The sequence below is a fragment of the Pungitius pungitius genome, chromosome 8 (assembly GCF_949316345.1).
Source record: "Pungitius pungitius chromosome 8, fPunPun2.1, whole genome shotgun sequence".
Classification (NCBI taxonomy): domain Eukaryota; kingdom Metazoa; phylum Chordata; class Actinopteri; order Perciformes; family Gasterosteidae; genus Pungitius; species Pungitius pungitius.
Genome location: NC_084907.1, coordinates 12,526,425 through 12,544,686, shown reverse-complemented (window position 1 = coordinate 12,544,686; position 18,262 = coordinate 12,526,425). Strand labels below are relative to the sequence as shown.

Sequence of the window (18,262 nt, the reverse complement as noted above, 5' to 3'; positions counted from 1 at the left end):
CTTTTTATGGCTTCCCGCTATAAAAAGTTTTACTATGATAATCAAGAGACGCGCGTCACCGCTGACACTGGAAAAACAGCCCTGTAACAGTCGAGTCCCGATGAAACAGATATTGGGAAGACATTTTTGAGTGGGACCTGGGCTGCAGGAAGATGCACCACGTAAGGAGGACAGAGCTGAGACTCCTTCCATCTGCTGAGCATCATGAAGCCTTTTTTACTTGATCTGGTGAAAGGTTCAGGCCTCTTCTCTGTGTTTCCCCCGCAACCCAAATCCCCTCAATTAAAACAGCCACAATCTCTCATAAAAGTAATTATAGTTTTTTAAATCTGTTATGCCAAATCCGCCAAACCAAACCAATATATAAACACAATAAAAATAATAGCCGCGGTCAATCTATCCACAGACTAGAGAACACATGCATGACTGTCTAAGCCGCATCAGTCAATAACAGAGCGGGCCTGTGGCTCTCTGAGGGTCCATGCTACTCATTCCTGGGTCGCCATTTGACACTCGGCTGATCACCGGGGGGGGGGATTTGAGACGTCTCAAGACGCTCGGCCTTCAACCTACCGCGCATGGCCTTCCTCCTACGATGTTAAACCCCAGAGATCCGCCCTCACGGAGAAGGACAACCGTCACGCTTTTAGTCTCGCCTTCCTACAGACAGACAGACAGACAGAGAAGAGACACGTGTAACCAAGTGAAGGCAGGGAGTTAAACATAATAGTGTATTATTAACTCCAGGTGAGCAGCAGGGTGATTGGATGAGCTTCCCAAGGAGAAACCGCAGGGCAGAAAACATACTTTTTAGAGTGGTGCTCACACTCATTACATTACAAACAGAGCAAGCAGTAAGGGTGAGAAAAAAGTTATTAATAACTTAGTCCACACGTTTTGAGGTGAGGTGAAAGTCTTTACTATAGGGAGGAACACGTCTCATGTCAAAGTCACAGTTTGAAACAGTTCTTCTCTCAAATGGTATGAGCTAAATTATATCACATAGTTAACAGATTGTTCCAAGGTGTAGGAAGTAAAACTAACTAACAGTTCGCTCTGTGGTGTAAACGACAGAGGTGTCGGACTCATGATTAAATATATACAAAAGGCTTCTTAAACCCCCAGGACTCGGGTTAGGAAGCTGCCCACACTGTAAGCTAAGCTCGGCTAGCCTGGCTAGCATAGCATAGCTAGCCTGGGCAGCTGCAGTGCCAAGCTGTCAACAATATCATTAGGGGCCGGAACATGGATATCAACATACTGTCAAGGTGTGACCTGAAATGAGCTTATGACAACAGCATTATATACATGTATTATATACAAGCAATGTAAGCCCACTGTTTAGACTAATATGTTAAAACAAATTCACATTTTCACTTTTTTTTTTTTAAGAAAGAATTCTGGCAGGACCTGAACAGCAAGTGTTACCTTCTATGATTCAATTGATCTTATGTAAATATTTAAGCTGAGAGTCCTTTTTATCAAACACTATTACAGCCACACTCCCCATTAAAAATGTAAAATTGACATTTTTCTTAAATTGCTCGGGCCTAACCCTCATCGTGGCTTAGCCAAGCCCAAATACCAGAAGCCCATTCCTCTCATAAAACTGTTGTCCTATGTAAATCAATACACCAGAGGACCTCTGACTCAGTGGCAACATGACATGAAAACCTGTGGGAAACCCGCAGTCAGCTCTTAATCGCTTTTTTTCCGAGGTGGATTTAGAGGGAGCTATGAGGGAGCGCAATTTCAGCTGCCACTCCAGTATGCGTGGACACAGAGAGACTAAATATAAAGCTTGGCATGTACAGTGTTCTGGCTGCCGTGTATTCTAAAAAGACCATCATGTGCATGTAAGGTCATTCTAGGAATGCGTGCCCCCCCCCGTTGCATGTCACGCGAGCACCAGACACACATGCCTCCACATGGAAGCCGGTTCGGCCATTAGTGTCGACAACCAGACCGTTGGGCATCCACTGAAAATTCAGTTGAGGGATAAAAAAAAATAAAAGAAAGAGTAATTTCAGTCAATTTTAAATGCACTGAAGCGTCCACAAGCCTCAAAATGGAGCCGTTTTTAAAGGTGTGTTGACATTTTGTCTGCGAGAGCCACATCTGTGACCACTCTAGCAAAGCTCTAATCCTCAAGACGTGAAGGGGGTCTCTTCAGGAGGCAGTGTTATTGACTTAAACGAAATGGTATACCTAGGTGATGAAAAATAAAATAATGACATGTCCTTACTGCCAAAAAGGTAAAAGATTATCAGGCTGACATCACTTTGAGAGGAGGGGAAACACATGGAAGTAAACAAACCGTTACCATTAACTTTAATGGGGGAAAAGAGAGCACGCTGGCAGTGAAACGGCACTAACTGATGACATGGCGAGCATTCACCTCTGCGCCAGTCACTTTCCAACTCCGTCCAGCATCAGACCGCTTCCCCTCAGTCTGCCTTGTGACTAATAATGAAGCAGGAACAATAAGGCCCGAATGAAATAAATGGCCCATTTCCTTCTTGTTTTTAGTGACTTCTGGATGGCTTTTATTGAGCTTATCTGTGTTAAAGATAATGGGATACATTATTCCGTTAAACAACCACTCATGCTCCAAATTTAGACCAGAAATAGTCTAGTCCTGTGATTATACAAATCAAATTCAGCAGACACTCGATCCGTTTGATGTCTTGTGATTTATTGCATTAAAGTGGAACAAACGCCCGCGAGCCGCTCAAGACGAGCGAGGTTCAAAAACAAAGATCTGAGGCCTGATGGAAAACTTTTTTTTTGTTTTTTTTGTGTCTGTGTTTTATTGCTCTCGCCGCAACGTTTAAAGAGTGTTGGGTCTATTATTGGTAACTCAACTCAGTTATTCCACACAGGCAGGTCATCCCTGATCTCACTCACAGTCGCTGCCTGGAAATTAAAAGGCGACCTGGAGATCCTCCATCTGGCTCGGGGGGGCCTGAGCCAAGGAGCGCCAGGGACATGATAAACAAACTGCAGTGGGTCGCCCGGCACAGCGGGCCTTTGCTCGCTCGTTGCCTGTGATCCGAGGGAGCGTCTCACTCGATTGCACAAGGAGGTGTGTCCAAACTTTGGACCGGTACTGTGTCCGCTTCTTTTCTGAGACGCAGCCATGGTTACCGTCATTACCTTTTCCCGACGAGTGCAAACATCCCACTGCGAGGGAAATTCAACAGTCACCAAATGTGAGAACATGTTGATGAAGGAACGTCGAAAGCCGTGCTCGGAGAGACTCGCCCGTCTCCGGCGGCTAATCCCACGTGTGATGCTCCGTTTCCCATTACCATGTTTGAGGCTCTCCCAGCAAACCATCCTGCTCTCTGCTTCACTGAACCCAATGAATGAGCCTCTATAGCAAAAATACAAAGTCTAAAGAAGCTAACCAACAAACCATCAACAGAATGTAGTATCCTCTTACGGGTCTTTTATGCTTGTTCCAGGCGTTTCAGAACAAGGGGCTTCTGTTAACATGAGCACAGCCATTACACTGAACGTATAGATATATATAGATATATATATCATATATATATATATCTATATATATATATATATATATCTCAGCGGTGTAGGCCTGCAATGCCGCTGTCAAATGAACTATGATAACCAGCTGTGCTACAGGCCCAGGGAGCTTCTGTATACCAGCACGAACCATTTCACCATTTCCTCCCGCATCGGCGCGTTTGATGCGCAATTTAACCAGTCTACCGGAAAGCGTTTTGCTGGGAACTGAGCCCACGACGGAGAAATGAAACCACCAAGCGAGAACAAAATAAAAATCAAATTAAAAGAGAGGGAGGTTAAACAAGATGTGCAGTTGTGTGGGAAAGTGAGGAAAGGAGGAATACGGAGTTAAGAGGTGTAAAATTAAAAGAGGGAAAAATCCGGTAAAGGATCCCATTTGTACACATTACTTCATGCAACACTGCCAGCCGTGTGTTGATGGATACGGTTTCATAACCCGATTCCTCTCCGCTGATCACAGCAGCCGTGCAACCAGAGCATTCATTAAGTGACTTATGAACTCCAGCGTCCTTTATGGTGTCCATAATTGCTCATAAGAGGAGGTTTTAAGTTCCCAAATTTGAGCCATAAAACTCGCTGACGCCGGCGTAGCTCGGCTTTTCCCTCAAGACTGCTGCAGGAATGAGGGCTAACGAACGTGAAATGAGCACTTCCTGTTCGCTCGTCTAAAGGTTTGACTGTTGACCGCATACGCCGTCTCTACCTCACTTCTTCGGATTCCAAATATTCCAACTTTTGCTGCTTTTCACCAGAGCTCGTTGACGGTGGTCCACGAACCAACGACTACAGATAAAAGCAGCATGGATGGATTGTTTTTTTAACTCCAGCTGATTGCACTCCAGCTTCAAAAATGGATGATGGCGCATGGAGTAGTGTCGTGTACTGGGAGCCGCAAGGTTGTCAGTTCAAGTCCCAGTTGCCCCATCCGCCGTGTGGAAGTGTTCCTGAGCAGGACACCTGACCCATAATTGCTTTTGCGGGCAAAATGTAACGCATGATAATTATAAAAATATGCCACATCCGCTGAGATCATTTACTGCAGCACCCCCCCCCCTCCACCCCTAAAGTAAAACAGTGTGATGCTACTCTGAGGTTGGCCTACACAGCCTTTAAACACACGGTTCACCAGGGACATCTTTAGTAGGTCTTCATGTCACCTTTTCCAGTTTCCACAAAACGACGGGATTATAAAAGACCTCCGAGGAACTCAATTGTTGAGAATAGCCGTGTGTTTCACAACACTGGATCAACTTTGGTGCTGCTAACACCGCTCCACGTGTCTAATGTGTTAAGAATGTCTCGGGGGGGGGGGGTGGTGAACATCCGATGAGAGGCTGAGGCAAGCGTGCTGCGAGGAGGTAATATAACTGGGGCCTGGCTCTTGTTGTGTACAGAACTGCAGTAAATATTTGGCCCTCCCCCATTGACTGCCAGCTGGCCAGAGACACAGCTGACGTCCATGTCTCAAAGCAGACAGTGAAGGAACAATCTTCTGAGCGCCGTGGGACTCCTGAAAGCCCCCCAGATAAATCCTTTTTAATAAAAAGTTATTGTTCCATCTGGGGTGTACTCTGGATATATATATATATATATCCAAACAACATGGAGGTGCAGTAAAGGAAGTTCGTGAGTCCCATAGAGCAAACAAAGTTTTAAAGTTCATAAAGCGGGTTGTACAGCAGGGTCAGGGGTCAAAAAGAGAAAATGTACTGCTTGTGTGTCCGAATTAACTTTTTATCTTACAGGAGCCTACCAGAGTGACAGGGAGAAAGTAACTATGGATGAGTCTCAGAGGGGGGGGCGCCTGCGGGCTTACCTTGCAGGAAAAAGCCACCGTCTGCGTGAGGCAGTCGATCCTCTCGCTGTACTCGGTGAACTTCTTCTGGTATTTCAGAGCTGTCACCTGCAGCTCGCTGTGCACGGCGGAAAGCTGCGCCAGCAGCGACCTCTCCCTCTTGTTGGCTTTGATGGTCTGCTTCTTGAACTCTCGATCCAGGCCGATGAGTCTGCAGTGCAGCGCGCCGTTGTGCGCCTTCAGGGCGCGCACGCAGCAGTGGCTGCCGGAGCGCTGCTCCCGGTGGGTGAGCGTCAAGCCGCAGCCGCGCTCGCACGCCCCCGCGGGTCGGCAGTCGCACGTCTCCCGCATGTGCGCGTCCACGTCCCCGAGGCTGAGGGTCTCGTCGCATCCGGCATTCCTGCATTTGACCGGCGCGTACTCGCACGCCTCGGCGTGCTCGGCCAGATGCTGCAGCTTCACCACGGCGTCGCAGCCCCGCGCGTGGTTGTCACATTTGATGTCCAGCTTCAGGATGAGGTTCTTCAGGGGCAGGACGTGGTTCAGCTCTTTGGCGGAGACCCGCTGGCATTTGACGGGGCAGCTGCTCTGCTGGACGACCCAGGGCAGCACGCAGCCGGAGCAGAAGACGTGGCCGCACGGAGTCGTCAGCGGGTCCTCCAGGACCTTATTGCACAGGTTACATTTGAAATCCGGGTCCACGGTGCCCCTGAATCGGTCCAGCTCGAATCCCATTGTTTCCCGAAGTCCCGAATCCAAACTTTTTTTTGACTCCCCACCCCCGCAGATGTGATCGGAGCAGTGGGGCGTTTTTCAGCTGGTCATTGGGGGAGCGCGCACAGACCGACTGCGAGCTCTCCTCGCTGTCTAAACTCCACTAATTGACCGAGACTGTTGGTGCGTTCAAGTGTGCCTCGTACGCCTTTAGTTTAAAGTTGTTAAAGTTTTAAAGTTTAAATGTAACAGTACTTAAATTAACTTCTCAAGTAGAAAAAACACGACATTTTACGTCGTAAAAGCTCCAAAACTAAAATGATCAAATCTGGATAAATGTGATCATTGTTAAAACTGACAAAACGTCAGACCCTATATTTAAAAGTACACAAAGATCGACCTTATAATACCAATGTAAAGTTAGTAAATTCAATTATCTTCCGATGACACTATAGAATCGGTCGTGAAAATATATATTTCAAACTTTTTCATACACTGAACAGTCAAGGAGAAATGCATTGATTCAAACAGTCAGTGAATGCAGCATTTCTAGAGGCAAAAGTAAAGAGGAATTCTTTACCGTAACTGCTCTATTACCTGCGCATACGAGGTGTAAGACTCGAGCTTAAAATCCCTGTCTGCAGTGCAAATATAAATGTTTCATGGAAAATATGGGTAAATTGTCTTACCCACCTAATTTGTAACCACTCAACACACCATCTTTTTGTCCATGGATCCAAAGGCAGAAGGACGGACAGATTAAAAGTGCTTTCAAATCAGCATGAGACGTTAATTAACCTTAGTCCTAAATATCAAAAATGCCCAATTCCACTAGATGAATGTTGTGTGGGAGAGCGTTTGGGCATGCACAACACTTGTGAAAACAAGCAGCGTTGGAAAGACACTATCAATGCAATCACAAGTGAGGCTTTCAGGTTGCAACATACTTTGAGCGAGGAGCGGATCAGGTAAAAGTTGGGCAAATGGACCTGGATCACAATGTGCGGTATAAAAAACAAATGTTTGAGACACCACCGTGTGTTTCTTGTTGGAATGCAGCTCTGACAGCACTCCTCATTCATCAAAAACATGGGAATACACCGTTTCTTTTATCGATTTGAGGGCCTAAAGTAGGCCTTCTGAGTGTATGAGCTGCGGATTAAACAGGTTGTGCTCAGCGGGTTAGCTGAGCTGGTTGTGACCCGGCCTTTGATTAGATGCCCATTTCCAGAGTTTGCCTTCTCTTTCGGGAAGTCCAGTTTCATGCAATGCCGTGCTCAATAAATCTTTCCATATGCGAATTATCCAGAACTAAAAACAAGGGCTTATCAAAGACTTGGTGGACAGGGTGTGACAGAGAGAGTCTGACAGGTAATCCTAAACTGATGTTATGGGTTCTCTTAGACGAGCTGGGGGGAGAACTCCCTTTGCAGCCAATTCAGAGGTCCTTGTGCTGTGTATATACAGCTTTTAAATACTCACTGTCCAATTACACACTTTTGTTAGGGGAGAGATAAGAAATGCTTCAACATGTGGAAATAGGAACGGGGGGGGAAACTTGAAGGGAGGACCGGTGTGGTACTTTAACACCTGTTCCTTTGGCCGGTGTTTCACAAAGTAATTGGAGTTATTTCATGCTGATGCACATCGGCCGCACAAGGCCATATATTATTTCACAGTTCACAGCGTGGGGCTGATATCAACTCCAGCACTTTTGTTAGGGGTACCTTGGAAGTATTACCCTCAGAGTATTGTGTTCTGCACTACAGGATCAAACCAGCAGCCCACCGGCTACAACCAGCCTCGCGACCTCTTGGCCAACCTGCCGCCTGTGATTTATTATTGCAGCGTGGGAACAAACAACCTGCCTGTCTGAGTACGGCTGTTTATTGCGAGGGTGCCTCAGTTTGGAGAAATGTTTGCTCTCGAAATGGAGTGAGAATAAATAAGCAGTTGTTTTTTTATAGACCGTGTCGGAGCGAGCATTAAGCTACGAGAGACTGGAACTCTTCACGGCCCAGTGTGTTGAGGGAACCGATACTCTATCTGCCGGACCGGTCTGTTTGGGAAGGTTTTCCGTGAGGCTGGGGAAAGTGGCAACAGCGGGGGGGCTTAGATGAGTCCATGTTGGGTCCAGGCCAAAAGACAGACAGCGTCCCAGTGGAGATAAGAGTTAATCCCAGTCCCCCAACGTAAACTGTGACTGAAGGATCGGGACAGACGCGACCCAAATGCTGCCACCAGACATGCGGGTCGAAAGAGTCCTTGAAGATAATTTATGTGCTTCCTTCTCTGTTGTTTGCAGCTGATTCTAATTTAAAGGAATAGTTGGATATTTTGGAAATGTGCTTTTTTTCACAAGTGTATGAAACCTAAATAAGATATATCATAACATGTTAAATAGTAGACCTGTTTGAGCTAGTTTTGTTATTTTTTGTAACAAACCCACTTATTTTAATGTTTTCCCAGACCCCAAAACACTGTTTTTGTTGTAAACCAAATTATTTTGAAGGCCCTGCATGAAATTAGTTGAAATTGACAAGTCCTCTAAATGTGACCCTATAAAGCAGCACGGCCATGAACTACACCACGGGTCGAGCAGCTGGGACTGGGACCTGGTTGTATGTATGCTAAGCTAATCTATTAGCCTGCTAGCGCTCGATTCATATTGGGAATACGGGCATAAAGAGTGGTATCAGTCTTGTCGTCTAACTCGAGAGAGAAAATGGGCAAACCAATAGTCCGTAATAGATGCTGACAGAAAGTGTGCAGACTAACGCATGCTTTGAGTGAACAGAGCCGTCCTGGTTTTCATTGTTGATCCCTCTCACTTGAAGCCTTTGTTGATCCAATAGAGGGATCCAGTTTTGATCATGTGCGATGGGGGTGGTTTTGTGCCTGGCTCTGGAGTCGGGCCATCTAGTAATCATCACCACTCTTCTTTAGGTATGACACATGCGGGCCATGTGGGCCATGGTGAAGATGAGTTATCGCTCAACAAGGATGCCTTTTCACGTAGGGCTGAAACATGTTGTACTAACAAAAGGAATACACTATCCGTCCCGCCCTGGTTCCCCGTGTGCCTTTAACTCCCCAGGGGGGTCAGCTATATTGTCAAAATTGAGTCTATCCCCCCGGAATGATTTATACCCCCTTAGTTTGGTTTGTTTTTCTTGGAAGCATCAGTGACTTATTGGGCCTTTCACAAGGTGGGATTGCAGTTTTGTGGCTCCGGCGCCTCGAGTGAATGAATAACTTTAAAGGCTCCTGAGTTCTGACCTAATGGACAGGTTGGGCGGTTTGTCGAACGGGCGAGGCCGCCGCGGCCTTTGCTCGCACGCCACCGTCACCCTGGCCCCCGTTGGCTCTGTTGTTACAGCAGCAGCTCAACCATCACAACCATCTTCACGGGCAAATTGTCCGTTTGGCAATGATTGCACAACCCAGGTGGGTGACGCACTGCACACGGTGGACAGGTATTGCACCCCTGATCGGTTGCTGACACGTCGTGCCACAGGCAGAGTCTCACTAAGTGCATCTGTCGTTTGGATGCAAAGACAACAAATGTAGATCCGCGGCACAGATAGCGATAAAAAAAAATATTTGCTGTTGATGAAAAAGAAAGCAAAGATTGTTATCACAAACGGCTGTGTGTACATGAAGTAAGGATGATAAATATTTAGTATTATTCTCCCAGCAGATGGATATGAGTTCTCTCAGGGAAGTTAGAAACAGGATGTGGGTCACTGGATTTACCCAACAACAAAACTGCACAAATAGAGAAAATCCCCATTTCATACAAACTAAGTCAATGTCTCAGAAACTAAATCTGACCAAAATCTGTAGTCACACACAGTAGCTAATTAGATCTTCATGACAGAGATGTGCACACAGTGTGCAGTGTACACATACGCATCGCCTTTGCCCTCTATGGCTAAACTGCCCTTCTAGTTCAAAGAAAAATGCTAATTATCATTATTACAAGTTTTATTGGTGTTGCCACAACTGTTGCTGCTATCATTAAAATAATTATTGTGAGAGAGGCTCCACTCCGCACCTTTTCCTTCTTGGTCTGTGCACGAACGAACATGCAAGTCCTTTATGTCGTGCTGTTTGGTGGGGTTGTTTTGCATGTTTGCCGGACACTAATTTATGACTTTTAACACTTGTAATTTGTATCAGTGAATTTATGTAACGGCATACAAGTCCTTTCCCAGGATGGGAAAAAAGAAAAAAAGTGTTCCCAGGAACTGCTGCCATCATTTGTATGCAATCAAGATGGATTTGGTATTACTATCCCAAAAAGTATAATGCATTGCGGGAAACTGCATTAGCATTAGAGAATAAAAACAAGAAGCTCCTCCCATGCCTGTAAAATCTTTGCACACCATTCTAAGCAATGCTGGAAAAAGTTGAAATCGAGCATCCCTTTTTCTTTCCTGAGATGATGATAGTGTGCTCTGGTTGAATACCTGAACCTATTGGCAGGGTGGGATCTGTGGGAGATCTCATATACAGCCCTCAGCATGTCTTCAGATGGACTAGCGAAATACATTCGTTGCAAAGGTTTCCGAATCACAAGTGCGTTTTATCAGGAACAGATGAGTCCCCTCTGCAGGGGGGAGGAAGGAAGGAAGGAAGCCACTAGAGAATCTACTGGGAAGAAAGTTGAAGCCTCTGAAGCTCCGCTGGATTTCTGGATACTGCGCTCCCTTTGGGTCCATAAATAACATTCAAAGTATACTTGGCACATCGTATCTTGGCTTAACTGCTTGTAGAAAAAAATTAAAAGTTAAACCACATCACATTTAATGGATATGGTTTCTGATCCCGCTAAATAACATTTCATATTTATTGTATTTTTGCATTAAAACATTAATTGTGGTCTTAGACCTGAATTTGACTTGAGTGCCCAAAACATTACCCTTAGATTAAAACAAATGTTAAATGCTAATATTGGATTCTGCCTCAAGGAGATGATTACAGTGAGTGAGCAGATAAATACTGGAAAAGCACCACGTGAACCTTTCTGCATCTGCTTCTCTGCAATGAGGGGACACAGTGTGTGGTTCAACCCGTCCAGTCTCTCTTTTGTCACTTGGTGCTGCAAAAAAAAAATACTTTCCCTGCAGACTGCTGCTAGTGAAAAGACGTTTACAGGACAGTCAAAAAAAAGAGGATAGTTCTTAAGATTTTGTACAGTGAACGCTGCAAGACCAGCTAAATGGAAAACAATCCAGAATGTGTACATTAACCCTGCAGACAGTGAGGTGTTAGGAGAATATTTTGCAGCTTAATGTGCTCCTCAACAACCGCTGCAATTTCCGTGCCATTTGGTTTGGATTTGCTTTATGTAGCCACGACGGCCCTAATTCTAACAACACATGTTCTGTAATTAAAACCAGCATCTTCAGTCCTCAATCCAAAAAATATGCACAAAAGAGCGTGATGTCCAAAAAAATAGTCACCTGCTTCCATTGTGGCCCACTAATCCGTTGTTGCAGGTTAAAATGATAGCGTGTGTGTGTATTGTGTCCGTTGTTCACTGAACAATCCATGTTTTTGGAGAAGCTGTTTCAACACCTGAGGCAGGGTGACGGCACAACTGGAGGCGCAGATAAAAGCTGCAATGCTGACAGCTTGTGGAAAACGAGAACAGCGGCCATGAGCCAGAAAGCCGTGACTACGGTGCTGACAAGTCATCCGACCGGCATAGTTCACACGTTCCCATGCGCAGCAGAAGAGCGCGATACGAGCACGAAGCCCATTGCTTTGGAGAAATGAACCAAGGTCGATTTATTTCGCACTTTGACACAGAGCCCAAATTCTGACAGCAACTCCTCTCGTTGTGTTACCTGTTCCAACACATCTTTGCAACGACGGGTAAAAGTGGACTCCTGCTCGGCTGCTTCGGGCCGACCCAACGATGAGGCCCAGCAGAAAGTGAAGCATGTGACCGCTGATACCTCCAGGCCAGCAGCACAGAGGCCACTCGGCCACCGCTGGTGTCACATCGCGTGGGAGAAATGCAGTGTGTCCCCTCTGTACAGCAGTAGAAGTTGACGTGCTGGAACACACGCAGATGCTTTTCTCTGGGATGCAATTTTAATGCTTTCTTTGGCAAACGTTGAGTTTTCTGAATATAGTTACAGACCACTGTCTACATTGCTCTGCTTTTATTATGCAAGTGTGCAAGCAGCTCATTAGATTAGATGATATTTGAATATGATAACGGTGATATATACAAATGTAATAAGACCGATGCTGAATATGAACACTGACTTCTGCAAGCTTCTGTTATTGTACCTTAAATATGAAAAGTCTCTCAGCCGCAAATATCACATATTTGTCGCTGTTCATTAAAGGGCTGTTTTGGCTTGAGTTCACTTCACATTTGTCCCATCTCCCAGGTGTGCTGTGCAATAACGTTGGAAATAGGTCGGCTCAAGATTGATATTTATACTCATGAATCCTGTGTGGAGTGGGTTTGTCCCACAGCTAAAATGGAAGATAGTGTTCAGTCTGCTGGTGTCTTTTGCTATTTGAATCTTATGAGGATATACATCTAAATAGTTTTTTGGAAAAGAGTAACAAGGAGTGGACTTTTTTAATAGAACAGTGTTTAGGAATTATGGGTATCCATATATCGGTAGTGTTTAATGAACCCAAATTAAGATCTGTTTTACTTTTGCTGACCTACAATGAGCAGTTTATGTTTAATAAGGGGTGCATCCTCTTCATGGAGTAAGGTGGTTCCGTTTTTGGAGCATTAGGTTCGGTATTTTGGCCATCTTGTTTTTTTTACAGCAATTCAATTGTTCAAGAGGGCGGAGCTAATTAAGGGCAGATTATTCTACGGACCAAAGGTCATTATGTTTAACTTTCATCAACTGGAAATACAGCTCCAAGACAAACACAAACAATGCAAGCTGTCAATCACATGGTAGCCACGCCCTAAAGCATTCACTGCCTTTTCATATTTTACTCCAAATGGGAGCAGAATTTACAAATGAACATCACGCTGTATTGAAGAAGGTAACATAGGTACTAAATGACATGTGGAGTCATTTTCTCACAGACCTCTACACAAAAAGACTTCCTTTTGCAACTAGAGGAGTTCCACTGCTGGCCATTGGAAAAAAATGCTAGTTTAAAGCACCACGCTGCTGGTTTTTCTTCTGACAGTGGTTGTCAGATACTTAGTAGTTATCCTGCACGCTTGGCACACGGCAGAATGTCAGACGGTTACAGTCTGCAACCTCACGGTGCACCTTAAAATGAATCATCTACTGCTAGCTTTTAAACTTGTATCAAGCGAGACGTGTCAAGTGTATGACACGGTGTGGGTTTGTTTTCTGTTTTATTTTGTAGTTTCCTGCCTCGTTGTACCTGGGTCAGCTTCACTTCCTGTAATTGTCTGCCGTGTTCCTGATCGTTTCCACCTGGGTCCAATCACCTGCACCTTCCAAGTGTATTTAAACCATGTGTGTCCCTCATCAGTGGGTTAAATGTGTTTCCCATGTCGGTGGCGGCTTGTTTGAGCATGTTCCTGGTTTGTTGTTTCCCCTTTTAGGCATTTTGGTAAATTAAGTAATTTTTGTGCCTGAGTCTGTGTGTGTGAGTCCTACTTCTGCCCCCCTGCTGTGACACTGACAGACACAACGAATTAACTAGACGTCAACAAGTTGCTCAGATAAACTTTGTTCTTGAAGGTGAATCCGTTTGAAATATGTTGATTTTCTCCGCCAGGTAAAGAGACAAATCCCGAAACAGCACCAGGGGTCCTGGTGAGCTTGTGCAGCCGCCTGCTGGGGGATAAATACGACCGAGAAGAACCCTTGAGTGCTCACATGGATGATGGAGCAGGTTGGCATAGGTGATTTGGTGGATAAGGCGTATCACTTTGTAGAAACTGCTTCCAAACAAAAGTCAGCAGTGGCTTCTTTGAACCATGATGGTTGCTTCTTACCTGGATTTAATCTCTCTGGATTTAAGCCCACGCGCTTGATTTAGGGTTATTAAAGGCGAAACAAATGACATGTTTTTGTGACTTATTGCTGGATGTACTATACTTAATGATTAACCAAAGGACTTACAGAAACATAAGTGTACAAAAGAAAGGCACAAGATGACATTGTCTGTAGACAACTAAGCGTGAGAGCAGTCACTTCTTCACAGAGTAATTAAAGCCATTCAACCGGATATCAGTTCTCTCTCCTGGGAGCTTCTCAGGACCATTTCAACACAGTGATTACTTAAATCCAAAAAAAGAAAGAAAAGCTCACGGTTTACAAAGCAAGAATAATGGGCTGACCTTGTGCCGTTATTATGTATCGTGATGAAGGACAACAAACCGCCTGATTGAAGGAGTCAGACGGGTTGTTCCGGCAGCACAGCATGGTGAGAGGGGCTCGCTGAGGGATAACTCCATATACACAGAAACAAGGCAACGGCTTGTGTGAGAAGCATTAGGAGCTAATCGGAAACAAGCCCACTCTAATTAGCTATTACCAAAATAACAGAGCGTCGTCCTAGTTGTTGCTCTCCTTTATGGCTGCGCAGGGTTAGCGGCTACATACATCAGTCCGCTGTAGCATATGTGAAAATATATATACTGGGAATGAAATAAAAGGAATCCCTACATTCAGTCGTTTAATGGGTTCATTTTGCAAAGAATGGGACTCAGTCACAAGATTTCACGGCTGATTATACTCCTCAGTGTTGTACTGCGGATGCCTGAGAGGCAAATACCTCGGCTCCATTCGGTCCAGAGGAGTCTGCTGCTGCTCTACCTGGCCAGATCAGATAGCGTCTCTGCTTATATTCTTAGGATTGATGTGAAAACAAACACACCTCAACTCTGCAGCAGAAGAAAACCTTCTTTTACACGCTTTAAAAATAATAATGTATACATTTATTTATGTATACACCCCGCTCTCTTTGTCCATTTGTGATGCTGGTTGTTCTGCGTTGGATCACAGTGTGGGATAAATCTCACAAAGGGAACAGTGTGTGGGCTGGGCCCGAAATAACACGCAGGAGCTTTGATTTAAAAACATTGTGTGCAAAAATATGTTAATTCTGCTTTGCACAACAGGTACTCTATTTAAAATTCCAGATTCTGACCTACTTGTAACAAATGAGCAAGGCTTGAATAACTTTGTGAAGTGATTGACCTTGAGGCCGTCCTGGATTGTGTCTGAAGTCATTGTGATGCTCTAATGACATGACAAGTAAAAGCTGGAGGAGGAAATGTGTCTGCTGATAACACCAAATTGGCGTTGGCTACCTTTCAGCCAGGTAGACCGGTTACTATGGTGATGTAGAGACAAACCCGTGGTCCCATCAATTTTCAGATGAAGCTTAGACATCATCCGGGTCACATTCTAAAACTGAAACAAGTTCAAGCAGATATAAGGTCAAAGGACAACACAATAAAAGTTGAAATCGACATGAGCACATTCTCACTCCCACGAGCATCAGTTCCTGCTCAATAACTCGTTTGGTTTACTTTCAAAGTAAGCGTCTGTGTTCACATTTAACTGTTTAGTTTCTTTACATGCATACTGTAGATTGTTTTAAATAAACTTGCAGCATAGCTTTCAGTTATTTTCTGTTATCTAATTCCCATTTCCACTTGCAATCATTTCTACATGACAAAAAAACCCTGGTGAGGCCATGTAGGAGCAAGATGATTTGAAAAGCAGCCATTGCTTTGCCTCAAAGGTGTGATGTAACTTTGATTGTTTCCATCTTTATACTTGATGTGTATCACACACATTGTAGGGTATGGCCATCAGAGGATTAAATAGTGCAACACCCATCAAATAGATAAAACCATGTTATCTGGGAAAAATGACCCTTTAAGAGAAAACAAATAACTATGGCAGTATTATTACTTATACAACATGTGTTGCTTTGATGGAATAAGTATGGCAGTCCCTCCAATCTATCAGAATCACATTAAATGCTGAACTCATGCTGAACCAACACTGCGGACAGAATCACAAGTCTGCTGGGACGTCATTATGCCAGCTTGAGTACAGGGACGCTTTTCCCCTTCTTTTTCTTTCAAACGACGTGAGCCGCACTGAATCCACAACACACCATTCATCACACTTTATTATATGACACCTTTTGGTCGCGCATCAGCGGTTTTGTTTTCCAAATGAAAATGATGAGCATCTAATGAGCAAGATAATGATCGTTCACGGAGCATATACTGTAAAGTCTCAGTACCTCGCAATTTCTTTTTTTTGTGTGCATTTTGTGCGAATGAAATTAAAGTTCCAAATGAGTTCCTTTCATTTTAATCTAAGTCGCGATGCGGACACATTCATATTCATGATCGTGGGGTGTTTTGATCCATGCTGCGAGATGATATGCTGAAGCTCAGCATCCCACAGACACTGATTGCCGTTTCATGCAAAGTCATGCCAGGCGTTTGTGGCCTGCAGGTCAAACATCGACTGCAGGTCCAGATCAGTGATCATCAGGCAACACTGAATAAACTGCCGTAGTCCTTTCATGCTGTGGCAAGTGTGAGGTGGGGTAGGAACTACCCCGATAATCTATGTTTTAACTAGGGAAAAAAAAGGAAACCAGCAACGCCACCCTGGGAGAAATCACCCAGGGAAAAGAAAGAAATCTATGAATAAGGTAAATTACTAAATCTAACAAAAGGACAACACAAGTTCGTTACACTGAGCAGGCAAGAGACGTGTTTCCAAAAGCATATACAACAGTTTATTAGGCACAATTCAAATCTAAAAAAAGGTTATCCTATTGGTATAAATTATCATGTTTTCCAGGGCTGGGGCCTTCGTGCTCAAGGTGAGTGAGGGGTGGAGGTATAAACTTAAAATGGGAGCACCACAATCCAAAATTAACACTCCAAACACACAAAGACAAAGCAAAACAAAGGAGGGGAGTGAATAAGACACTACACACGAAGGGACACCATCACCAAACAGGATCACCAGTGAGGCCCTCAGCGCCTGGAATCACAAAGATGGACAGTTAATGGGAGACTGGAAATAATATCAACAACAATAACGATCCAATACAAATCAAAAAAGAAAGGAAAATATCAATACAGGTTACAGTTTGAACTCAAATAACTAAACCATCAAATAATCAAAAATAGCTACAAAAATAATAAAGAAAAATCTCCCTTGCCATCCACCTCCTATTTCAGGCAGCTAAACATGAAAACATAATACAATAGGCATTAAAATACGGACAACGGGATTTCCACACCCGAACACAGCAGCAGGCAATGTCCGTAAAAAGTGTGGGTTTTATTCCCCCACAAAGCAGCAGCAGTCCAAAACGGGTCAGGGTAGTCGGAACCTCAGCGTGGCATAGCTCCGGGACAAAACGAGCAAACACGCAGTCCGACCTGCCAGCGCCTGCACATAAACGCAAGTTTATTACGGTGGAGACTAAATCGCAGACGCGCAATAGACTGCCACATACCTGCACGGTGGAACAATATGTGCAACCCTGCTGAGAGTGCCGAGCGTCTGCCGGACCTGCAGCCAGGTAAACCCGGAAGGGGGAGGTGCGTATCAGCTGTCAGAGAGCGAGCAGATCTACAGGTCCCTCCTTTTATAATAAATTAAGGGGGACAATAATGCGAGTGGGCAGAGCCACTAGAAAAGCAATCATCCTGCTACAATGCCACACACAATAAAGCTCGCAGGCTGCGTCCACGTCCTCGCGCCAGATGGAGCTCCGAGGGCTTGCATGTCCTGCCACTTCTATCTGGACGTTCTCCAGCGCAGCTCATGATGTCAGAGCTCTCAGTGTTGTGGCCAGACAAGCACTTTCATTGTCGAGAACTGTGTCAATATATTTTGCTCATGAGAACGCAGGGAAACCACAAGAAAGTTCTGACTTTGACATGAAACAAGTTTTTACAAAGTTGAACCGGCCCCCCCCAATTCCTATTTACAAATCCGCTCCAGTTCATTGACTTTGTTCCTTCTATTTTGCAGCAGAGAGCCACTTATTGTGCTCCAAAAGCATAACATCTGTGCTGGATTGATGGCCTATAAAATATGGAGAGAATTCCAATGATTCATGATTGAGAAGCATGATGTTTGAGGATTATTGGGGCAACGGGGCCTCAATGAATATCCAAGTAGGTGATGCAACGTCATACAGATGAAATCACACTGAAGGCCCATTCTACTGATTTTA

The 18,262-nt window shown here is 44.6% G+C and overlaps 1 protein-coding gene and 1 long non-coding RNA gene across 3 annotated transcripts in view; both read right to left on the bottom strand.

Annotated features, from left to right (window-relative positions):
• Positions 1–6,243, bottom strand: part of pdzrn3b (PDZ domain containing RING finger 3b) — a 70,685-nt gene extending 64,442 nt beyond the window's left edge. The window contains exons 1-2 of one of the 2 annotated variants that reach the window (XM_037448090.2): positions 5,366–6,242; positions 574–660 (exon numbers count right to left, since the gene is read on the bottom strand). In XM_037448090.2, coding sequence (XP_037303987.2) covers positions 574–660; positions 5,366–6,079 — 801 coding nt within the window. In that variant the 5' untranslated portion in view covers positions 6,080–6,242. Of the gene's footprint in view, positions 1–573; positions 661–5,365 lie in introns of both variants that reach the window. The other variant, XM_037448091.2, reaches the window with a different exon arrangement.
• Positions 6,244–16,909: 10,666 nt separating this feature from the next.
• On the bottom strand, positions 16,910–17,679 carry LOC134132296 (uncharacterized). The gene is made up of 2 exons (XR_009956844.1): positions 17,318–17,679; positions 16,910–17,055 (listed from the first exon to the last, which is right to left on the bottom strand). It is a non-coding gene; the product is annotated as an uncharacterized LOC134132296 (long non-coding RNA).
• Between the last annotated feature and the right edge of the window lie 583 nt (positions 17,680–18,262).